At 43.7% G+C, this 11461-nt stretch overlaps 1 protein-coding gene across 1 annotated transcript; it reads right to left on the bottom strand.

Moving 5' to 3' along the window:
- Positions 1–100: 100 nt before the first annotated feature.
- LOC310755133 (mRNA export factor GLE1-like) lies at positions 101–8919 on the bottom strand (the record flags this gene model as incomplete). The annotated part of the gene is made up of 5 exons (XM_083631820.1): positions 8775–8919; positions 5513–5725; positions 2431–2544; positions 1205–1353; positions 101–202 (listed from the first exon to the last, which is right to left on the bottom strand). Coding segments are annotated over exons 1-5 (680 nt in total), but the record flags the coding sequence as incomplete, so codon positions are not given.
- Positions 8920–11461: the final 2542 nt, after the last annotated feature.

Genomic DNA, 11461 nt, shown 5'->3' with positions numbered 1-11461 from the left:
AGAGGCGGGGCCAGGCCTTCCCCCCCCCCAGAAACCCTCAGCTCCCCGGTTCAAGAACTTCCTGCCCCGCCCCTCGAACTTCCTGTCCCGCCTCTCCAACTTCCTGTCCCGCCTCTCCAACTTCCTGTCCCGCCCCCCCACCTTGGCCCGGCGCTGGTGTTCCTCCTTCAGCTTCTCCTGCTGGCCCTGGGCTTCTTTGGAGCTGGAAAATACCGGAAAAAAATCAAATTATTATTATTATTATTATTATTATTATTATTATTATTATTATTATTATGAAGCCGTCCAGGAAACCAGGTACTTCCTGTCTCACCTCCTCTCCACTTCCTGCCGGAGATCTTGCCACTCCTGGTGGGGACTTCAGCTCCCTCATCTCGTCAAAGCGCTTGAGAAGCTCCCAAGATTGTCCATAGGCCTGCCTTCCCTCCCTCCCTTCTTTTCACTTCCTTCCTCCCTTCATCCCTTCCTTCCTTCCTTCCTTCCTTCCTTCTTTCCTTCCTTCCCTCCTTCCTTCCTTCGTCCCCTTTCTTCTTCCCTTTCCTTGTTTTCGTTTCCCTTCCTTTCTTCTTGAATTTCTTCCCTTCCTTCTTGCATTTCCTTCCTTCCTTCCATTCTTCTGCCTCCTTCCCTCCCTCCCTCCTTCCTTCCTTCCTTCCTTCCTTCCTTCCTTCCTTCTTCCCTTCCTTCCCTCCTCCTTTCCTTCCTTCCTTCTTTCCTTCCTTCCTTTTTTCCTCCCTGCCTCCCTCCCCTTCCTTCCTTTCACTTCCCCCTTCCCTTCCTTCCTTCCTTCCTTTCCTTTCCTTTCCTTTCCTTCCTTCTTCCCTTCCTTCCTTCCCTTCCTCCTTCCTTCCTTACTCCCTCCCTCCCTCCCTTCTTTTCACTTCCTTCCTTCCTTTCCTTCCTCCCTTCCCTTTCTCCTTCCTTCCTTCCTAACTCCCTCCCTCCTTCCTTCCTTCCTTCCTTCCTTCCTTTCCTTCCTCCCTTCCTTTCCTCCCTCCCTTCTTTTCACTTCCTTCCTTCCTTCCTCCCTTCCCTTTCTCCTTCCTTCCTTCCTTCCTTCCCTCCTTCCTTCCTTCCTTCCTTCCTTTCCTTCCTCCCTGCCTTTCCTCCCTCCCTTCTTTTCACTTCCTTCCTTCCTTCTTCCCTTCCTCCCTCCTTCCTTCCTTCTTCCCTTCCTCCCTCCCCCGCCCACTTCCTGTCTCACCTCCTCTCCACTTCCTGCCGGAGATCCTGCCACTCCTGGTGGGACTTCAGCTCCCTCATCTCGTCAAAGCGCTTGAGAAGCTCCCAAGATTGTCCATAGGCCGCTCGGCTGGCCAGATCCTGGATCTCCTGGCGGCGCCGCAGATCCTCCTGGGGGAGGAGGACCGAGGGGAAGACGTGTTGGGGAAGCCGGTGGGATCTCCAGATCCTCCAAGAGACCCTCCAGATCTGGAGAGGTTGGGGGATCCTCCCAAGATCTCCAGATCTTCCAACAGATCCTCAGGAGTGGAGAAGACCTGGAGGATCCTCCACAGATTTCCAGATCCTCCAAGAGATCCCCAAGATCTCCTGGCGGCATTCCAGCTCCTCCTGGGGGAGGACCGAGGGGAAGACCATGTTTTGGAGCCTGGAATCCACCTGGTGGATCTGGGGTCTCCAGGTCCTCCAGGAGGTCCTCCAGATCTGGAGAGGTTGAGGGATCCTCCCGAGGTCTCCGGATCCTCCAAGAGATCCTCAGGAGGTGGAGAAGACCTGGAGGATCTGGGGTCTCCAGATCCTCCAGGAGGTCCTCCAGATCTGGAGATGTTTGGAGGATCCTCCCAAGATTTCCAGATCCTGCGAGAGATCCTCAAGATCTGGAGATGCTGAGGGATCCTCGAAAGATCTCCAGGTCCTCCAGGAGATCCTCAAGATCTGGAGGTGTTGAGGGACCCTCCCAAGATCTCCAGATCCACCAAGAGATCCTCAAGATCTGGAGATGTTGAGGGATCCTCGAAAGATCTCCAGGTCCTCCAGGAGATCCTCAAGATCTGGAGGTGTTGAGGGACCCTCCCAAGATCTCCAGATCCTCCAAAAGATCCTCAAGATCTGGAGGTGTTGAGGGATCCTCCCAAGATCTCCAGATCCTCCAAGAGATCCTCAAGAGGAAGATCTGGAGATGTTTGGAGGATGGTCCCCCAGCCGCCCGGCTGGCCAGATCCTGGATCTCCTGGCGGCGCCCCAGCTCCTCCTGGAGGAGGACCGAGGGGAAGACATGTTTGGATGGCCCTCCAAAGATCGCCAGGTCCTCCAAGAGATCCACAAGATCTGGAGATGTTTGGAGGATCCTCCCAAGATCTCCAGCTCCTCCTGGGGGAGATCTTTTAAGGAACCCCAACCTCCACCCTCCCCACCTCCTCCCACTCTTCCTCCCCCAGAAGATCCCCCGATCCCGGGAGATCCACTCACCTCGCCCTCCGCCGCCCGGATCCGGTCGTAGAGGCGCAGGATCCCCTCGACCCCGGGGCCTTTGGGGGCGGGGGCTTCCGGGTCGCTGGGCGGATCCCTCCGCTTCTCGGGGCGCTGGGGGATCAAGAGAGAGGGATCGGGTGAGAGGAGGGAGCGGATCCGGGATCGAGTATTGAGACTCAGGATACGGGGCAGGGATTTGATTGACAGGAGGGTAGGAAAGGAGACAGGGATAGGATAGGAGGATAGGATAGGATAGGAGAGGAAAATAGGATAGGGTAGGAAGATAGGATAGGGTAGGAAACAAGGATAGGATAGGAAAATAGGATAGGAGACAAGGATAGGATAGGAGACAAGGATAGGATAGGATAGGATAAGATAGGACAGAAGGATAGGATAGGAAACAAAGATAGGAGACCAGGATAGGATAGGATAGGAAAATAGGATAGGGTAGGAAGATAGGATAGGGTAGGAAACAAGGATAGGATAGGAGGATAGGATACGATTGGACAGAAGGGTAGGATAGGAGGATAGGATAGGAGACAAGGATAGGATAGGAGGAAAGGATAGGAGACAAGGATAGGATAGGAGACAAGGATAGGATAGGAGACAAGGATAGGATAGGAGACTAGGATAGGATAGGAGACAAGGATAGGAGACAAGGATAGGATAGGAGACAAGGATAGGATAGGAGACAAGGATAGGATAGGAGACAAGGATAGGATAGGAGGATAGGATAGGAGACAAGGATAGGATAGGAGACTAGGATAGGATAGGAGACAAGGATAGGAGACAAGGATAGGATAGGAGACAAGGATAGGATAGGATAGGAGACAAGGATAGGATAGGATAGGAGACAGGGATAGGATAGGAGACAAGGATAGGATAGGAGACAAGGATAGGATAGGAGACAAGGATAGGATAGGAGACAAGGATAGGATAGGAGACAAGGATAGGAGACAAGGATAGGATAGGATAGGAGACAAGGATAGGATAGGAGACAAGGATAGGATAGGAGACAAGGATAGGATAGGAGACAAGGATAGGATAGGAGACAAGGATAGGATAGGATATGATAGGACAGAAGGATAGGATAGGAAACAAAGATAGGAGACCAGGATAGGATAGGGTAGGAAAATAGGATAGGGTAGGAAGATAGGATAGGGTAGGAAACAAGGATAGGATAGGAGGATAGGATACGATTGGACAGAAGGGTAGGATAGGAGGATAGGATAGGAGACAAGGATAGGATAGGATAGGAGACAAGGATAGGATAGGAGACAAGGATAGGATAGGAGGAAAGGATAGGAGACAAGGATAGGATAGGAGACAAGGATAGGATAGGAGAATAGGATAGGAGAGGAGGATAGGATACGATTGGACAGAAGGGTAGGATAGGAGGATAGGATAGGAGACAAGGATAGGGTAGGAGGATAGGAGAGGAGACAAGGATAGGATAGGAGACAAGGATAGGATAGGAGGAGAGGAGAGGAGAGGAGAGGACAGAAGGATAGGATAGGATAGGATAGGATAGGATAGGATAGGATAGGATAGGAGGATAGGATAGGATACAATAGGACAGAGATAGGATAGGAAGTAAGGAGAGTATGGGAGGATAGGATACGATTGGAGAGAAGGATAGGATAGGAAACAAAGATAGGAGACAAGGATAGGATAGGAGGATAGGATAGGAGACAAGGATAGGATAGGAGGATAGGATAGGATAGGAGAGGATACAAAACCAGGATAGGAGACAAGGATAGGATAGGATAGGATAGGAAAGCAGGATAGGATACAAGGATAGGATATGACTGGACAGAAGGATAAGATAGGATAGGATAGGATAGGATAGGATAGGATAGGAGACAAGGATAGGATAGGAGGATAGTATAGGATAGGATAAGATAGGAAACAAGGATAGGATAGGATACAATAGGATACAATAGACAGAAGGATAGGATAGGATAAGAGATAAGGATAGGATAGGAGGATAGGAGAGGAGAGGAGAGGATAGGATACAAAACCAGGATAGGAGAGAAGGATAGGATAGGAGGATAGGATAGGATAGGATAGGAGAAAAGGATAGGATAGGAGAAAAGGATAGGATAGGAGAAAAGGATAGGATAGGATAGGAGAAAAGGATAGGATAGGATAGGAGAAAAGGATAGGATAGGGTAGGATAGGATAGGATAGGATAGGAAAGGAAAGCAGGATAGGATACAAGGATAGGATAGGAGGATAGGATACGACTGGACAGAAGGATAAGATAGGATAGGATAGGATAGGATAGGATAGGAGAATAGGATAGGAGGATAGGACAGGAGGATGGGATAGGGAAAAAAGGATAGGATACGACAGGATAGGATAGAAGCATAGGACAAGGATAGGATAGGAAACCAGGATAGGAGACAAGGATAGGATAGGAGAAAAGGATAGGGTAGGAGACGAGAATAGGATAGGATAGGAGGATAGGAAACAAGGAGACAAGGATAGGATAGGATAGGATAGGAAACAAGGACAGGATAGGACAGAAGGATAGGATAGGATAGGATAGGATAGGATAGGATAGGAAACAAGGACAGGATAGGACAGAAGGATAGGATAGGATAGGATAGGATAGGATAGGAAACAAGGACAGGATAGGACAGAAGGATAGGATAGGATAGGATAGGATAGGATAGGAAAAGGACAGGATAGGACAGAAGGATAGGATAGGATAGGATAGGATAGGATAGGATAGGATAGGAAACAAGGACAGGATAGGAGAGAAGGATAGGATAGGATAGGATAGGATAGGATAGGATAGGATAGGATAGGAAACAAGGACAGGATAGGACAGAAGGATAGGATAGGATAGGATAGGAAACAAGGATAGGATAGGAAACAGGGGTAGGATAGGAGGATAGGATACCATAGGATAGAAGGAGAGGAGAGGATAGGAAGCAAGGATAGGAGACAAGGATAGGATAGGAGTGAAGAATAGGATAGGATAGGAAACAAGGATAGAATAGGAGGATATGATAGGATAGAAGGATAGGATAGGAGGATAGGATAGGAAACCGGGATAGGGGGGCGGGGTTACCTGCGCGTCTTTCGCCCCTTCCGCCCGGGGGGCGGGGCCTCCGCCCGGCGATGCTTCGGGGGGCGGGGCTTCGGGGAGGGCGGCCTCCCCCCGGGCCGAGCCCTCCGGCGTCTCCTCTTCCTCCTCCTCGCGAGTAGAAGGGGCGATCCGGCCCAGGATCCATCCCGCCTGGGGGGAGAGGAGCGGGGGGGAGCGGTGGGCTTCCAGGACGTCCTGGGGGGCGAGAAGGGGGGCGGGGGGAATGAAGAGGAATAATAATAATAATAATAATGATAATAATAATAATAATAATAATAATATTAATAAGGATAATAAACAAGCTGTTTGGTGTTTTTAATAATAATAATAATAATAATAATAATAATAATAATAATAATAGTAGAAATCAACAAGGTCCTTGAAGAGTGTCAATAATAATAATAATAATAATAGTAATATTAATAAGGATAATAAACAAGCTGTTTGGTGTATTTAATAATAATAATAATAATAATAATAATAGTAATATTAATAAGGATAATAAACAAGCTGTTTGGTGTATTTAATAATAATAATAATAATAATAATGATAATAATAGTAATAAGGATAATAAACAAGCTGTTTGGTGTATTTAATAATAATAATAATAATAATAATAATAATAATAATAATAATAGTAGAAATCAACAAGGTCCTTGAAGAGTGTCAATAATAATAAGAAGAATACCAATAATAATAATAATAATAGAAGCCAACAAGGTGAGTGTCTTTAATTATACTAATAATAATAATAATAATAATAATAATAATAGAGGCCAACAAGGTGAATGTCTATAAAATAATAATAATAGTATTAATAGTAATAATAATAATAGAAACCAACAAGGTATCTATAATAATAATAGTAGTAGTAGTAGTAGTAATAATAATAATAATAATAATAATAATAATAGAAGCCAACATGAGGAGTGCCTTTAATAATAATAATAATAATAATAATAATAATAATAATAATAGAAGCCAACAAGGTGAATAATAATAATAATAATAATAATAGCCAACCAGGTGAATAATAATAATAATAATAATAATAATAATAATAATAATAATAATAATAGAAGCCAACAAGGTGAATAATAATACTAATAATAATAACAATAATAATATTGGAAGCCAACAAGGTGTCTATAATAATAATAATAGTAGTATAATAATAATAATAATAATAATAATAATAATAATAATAATAGAAGCCAACAAGGTGAATAATAATAATAATAATAATAATAATAGAAGCCAACAAGAGGAGTGCCTTTAATAATAATAATAATAATAATAATAATAATAATAATAATAATAGAAGCCAACAAGGTGAATAATAATAATAATAATAATAATAATAATAATAATAATAATAGAAGCCAACAAGGTGAATAATAATAATAATAATAATAATAATAATAATAGAAGCCAACAAGGTGAATAATAATAATAATAATAATAATAATAATAATAATAATAATAATAATAATAGAAGCCAACCAGGTGGATAATAATAATAATAATAATAATAATAATAATAATAGAAGCCAACAAGGTGAATAATAATAATAATAATGCAAGCCAACAAGGTGAATAATAATAATAATAATAATAATAGCCAACCAGGTGAATAATAATAATAATAATAATAATAATAATAATAATGCAAGCCAACAAGGTGAATAATAATAATAATAATAATAATAATAATAATAATAATAATAATAATAATAATAATAGAAGCCAACAAGGTGAATAATAATACTAATAATAATAACAATAATAATATTGGAAGCCAACAAGGTGTCTATAATAATAATAATAGTAGTAGTATAAGTAATAATAATAATAATAATAATAATAATAATAATAGAAGCCAACAAGGGGAGTGCCTTTAATTATACTACTACTACTAATAATAATAATAATAGAAGCCAACAAGAGGATTGCCTTTAATTATACTACTACTACTAATAATAATAATAATAATAATAATAATAATAGAAGCCAACAAGGGGAGTGCCTTTAATTATACTAATAGTAATAATAATAATAATAATAATAATAGAAGCCAACCAGGTGAATAATAATAATAATAACAATAATAATAATAGAAGCCAACAAGGTGAAAAGTAATAATAATAATAATAATAATAATAATAATAATAATAATAATAATAGAAGCCAACAAGGGGAGTGTATTTAATTATACTAATAATAATAATAATAATAACAATAATAATAATAGAAGCCAACAAGGTGAAAAGTAATAATAATAATAATAATAATAATAATAATAATAGAAGCCAACAAGGGGAGTGCCTTTAATTATACTAATAATAATAATAATAATAAAAATAATAATAGAAGCCAACAAGGTGAATAATAATATTAATAATAATAATAATAATAATACTAATAATACTAATACTAATAATAATAATAGAAGCCAACAAGGTGCCTTTAATTATACTAATAATAATAATAATAATAATAATAGAAGCCAACAAGGTGAATAATAATAATAATAATAATAATAGCCAACAAGGTGAATAATAATAATAATAATAATAATAATAATAATAATAATAGAAGCCAACAAGGTGAATGTCAATAATAATACTAATAATACTAATACTAATAATAATAATAGAAGCCAACAAGGGGAGTGTCTTTAATTATACTAATAATAATAATAATAATAATAATAATAATAGAAGCCAACAAGGTGAATAATAATAATAATAATAATAATAGCCAACAAGGTGAATAATAATAATAATAATAATAATAATAGAAGCCAACAAGGTGAATAATAATAATAATAATAATAATAATAGAAGCCAACAAGGTGAATGTCAATAATAATAATACTAATAATACTAATACTAATACTAATAATAATAATAGAAGCCAACAAGGGGAGTGCCTTTAATTATACTACTAATAATAATAATACTAATAATAATAATAGAAGCCAACAAGGTGAATGTCAATAATAATAATACTAATACTAATACTAATAATAATAATAATAGAAGCCAACAAGGGCAGTGCCTTTAATTATACTACTACTACTACTACTACTAATAATAATAATACGCAAAACAACCCCCTTGGTCCCTCATTCACTGGGGGGGAGGGGCGGGAGCCTCTCGATCGATTCCCAATCAATGCGATCGATTAGGCTCCCCATTCAATTCAATTCAATTCCTGAGGGGAAGATATTTTTCGCCTCACCTCGCCCAGCTCGGCGCTCCACTCCGGCCCGTAGCGCAGCCGCCCCTTCCCGCTGGCCCGCAGCGCCGCCAGCGCCGGCCCGCGGAGCCGCTGCGACTCCATGCCGCTCCGAGGCTTCAAAAAGGGCCGAGAAACGACTAGGCCGCGTTTCCTAGGCGACAGCCAATGAGAAGCGGCCGGAGGAGGGAGCAAGGCGGAGTGGCGGGCAGGCATAGGCCCAAGCGGCTGTCACTCAAGGGCAGAGGCCGGATGGGGAAAAAGGCCCGAAGCCCGACTAGGCCGCGTTTCCTAGGCGACAGCCAATGAGAAGCGCCGGGAGGCGGGAGCGACGGGCAGTCCCGCACTCTCATAGGCGGAACGGGCTGTCAGTCAAGGATACAGGCGGGCCCTCGCTTTCCTCGGGAAAAAGGCCCGAAGCCGGACTAGGCCGCGTTTCCTAGGCGACAGCCAATGAGAAGCGCCGGGAGGCGGGAGCGACGGGCAGTCCCGCCCTCTTATAGGCCGTACGGGCTGTCACTCAAGGGCAGAGGCCGGATGGGAAAAAGGCCCGAAGCCCGACTAGCCGACAGCCAATGAGAAGCGCCGGGAGGCGGGCGCCGAGGGCAAGTCAGCTCTCTCATAGGCCGGACGGGCTGTCACTCAAGGGCACAGGCCGGCCCTCGCTTCGAAAAGGCCCGAATCACGACTAGGCCGCGTTTCTTTAGGCAACCTTCGACGGCAGCGGTGTGGATTCCAGCCAATGAGAAGCGCCCGGAGGCGGGCGGAAGGCGGAGGGAGCCGAGGGCGGAGTTGAGTGGCAGGCAGGTCGGCCTATGAGAGGGAGGGAATGCTTTGCCGAGGCGGAGACGACCCGCCTCTGAGTGTGAGTGACAACCGGTTTGGCTTATGAGCGCTCGGGCTGCTCCCTGTCGTCAGTAGCGGGGAGGCGAGGCCCGCCTTTGAGGTTGAGTGACAGTCCGTTTGGCTTATGAGAGGGCCGGACTGCTTTCCAGGATCGGAAGGACCCCGCCCCACGTTGAGTGACAGGCCGGTCGGCCTATTAGCGGGCGGGCTGCTTGTCAGTCTCGACGTTCAAGTGGAAGGCAGGGGCCGCCTATGACGTTGAGTGACATTCCCTTGGGCCAATGAGAGGGAGGGAGTGCTTTCCCGCGTCGGAGAGGCCCCGCCCCACGCTGATTGACAGCCCCTCCGGCCTATGAGCGGGTGGGATGCTTTTCCCGCCACCGCGAGGCCCCGCCCGATGTTGAATGAAAGCCGCGCTTGACCAATGAGAGGGCGGGACTGCTTTCCCTCACGGGAGAGACCCCGCCCCACGCTGATTGACAGCCCGTCCGGCCTATGAGGCAGCCGGACTGTTTTCCCTCATTGGCGAAGCGGCCTATGAACGGCCTATGTCGTCGTTAAAAGGGAAGGGGAGGCCCGCCTATGACGTTGAGTGACAGCCCGCTTGGCCTATGAGAGGGCCGGACTGCTTTCCCGCGCCTGAGAGACCCCGCCCCACGCTGACTGACAGGCCGTTGGGCCTATGAACGGGCGGCATTGCTTTCCCTCATGGGCGAGGGCCCGCCTATGACGGTGAGTGACAGCCCGTTCTGCCTATGAACGGGCCGAATGCTCTTTGTCGTCGATAAAAGGGAAGGGGAGGCCCGCCTATGACGCTGAGTGACAGGTCGTTCGTCCAATGAGCGACCCGGACTGCTTTCCCGCGCCTGAGAGACCCCGCCCCACGCTGACTGACAGGCCGTTGGGCCTATGAACGGGCGGGATGCTTGTTCGAGCAAGTTCAAGTGAAGGCAGGGCCCGCCTATGACGGTGAGTGACAGGTCGTTCGTCCAATGAGCGAGCCGGACTGCTTTCCCGCCTCGGCGAGACTCCGCCCATGACGGTGAGTGACAGGTCGGTCGTCCAATGAGCGAGCCGGACTGCTTTCCCGCCTCGGCGAGACTCCGCCCATGACGGTGAGTGACAGGCAATCATTTTCAGTTTGCAAATGCAATAATCGTAACTTTGCAAATCTAATCATTTCCATTGCATCTTCCTTGCTTTTTTTTTGCAAAGTTTGCAAATGCAATAATAATAAGTTTGCAAATGCAATCATTTCCATTGCATCTTCCTTGCTTTTAGTTGCAAAGTTTGCAAATGCAATAATTTGGCAAATGCAACAATTTTCAGTTTGCAAATGCAATAATCATTTTAAGTTAGAAAATGCAATCATAATATGTTTGCAAATGCAATAATTTCCATTGCATCTTCCTTGCTTTTTTTTTTGCAAAGCTTGCAAATGCAATCATAATAAGTTTGCAAATGCAATCATTTCAATTGCATCTTCCTGGCTGTTTGTTGCAAAGTTTGCAAATGCAAAAATTTGGCAAATGCAACAATTTTCAGTTTGCAAATGCAATAATTTTCAGTTTGCAAATGCAATAAAAATAAGTTTGCAAATGCATAATAAGTTTGCAAATGCAATTATTTCAATTGCATCTTTCTTGCTGATTGTTGCAAAGTTTGCAAATGCAATAATTTGGCAAATGCAATAATTTGGCAAATGCAATAATTTGGCAGATGCAATAATTTTCAGTTTGCAAATGCAATAATCATTTTAAGTTTGAAAATGCAATCATAATATGTTTGCAAATGCAATAATTTCCATTGCATCTTCCTTGCTTTTTTTTTTTGCAAAGTTTGCA

The sequence above is a fragment of the Podarcis filfolensis genome, assembly GCF_964270895.1.
Source record: "Podarcis filfolensis genome assembly, contig: HAP1_SCAFFOLD_436, whole genome shotgun sequence".
Lineage (NCBI taxonomy): Eukaryota > Metazoa > Chordata > Lepidosauria > Squamata > Lacertidae > Podarcis > Podarcis filfolensis.
The sequence above is the reverse complement of the archived record's forward strand: the minus strand, read 5'-3'. Positions and strand labels throughout refer to the sequence as shown.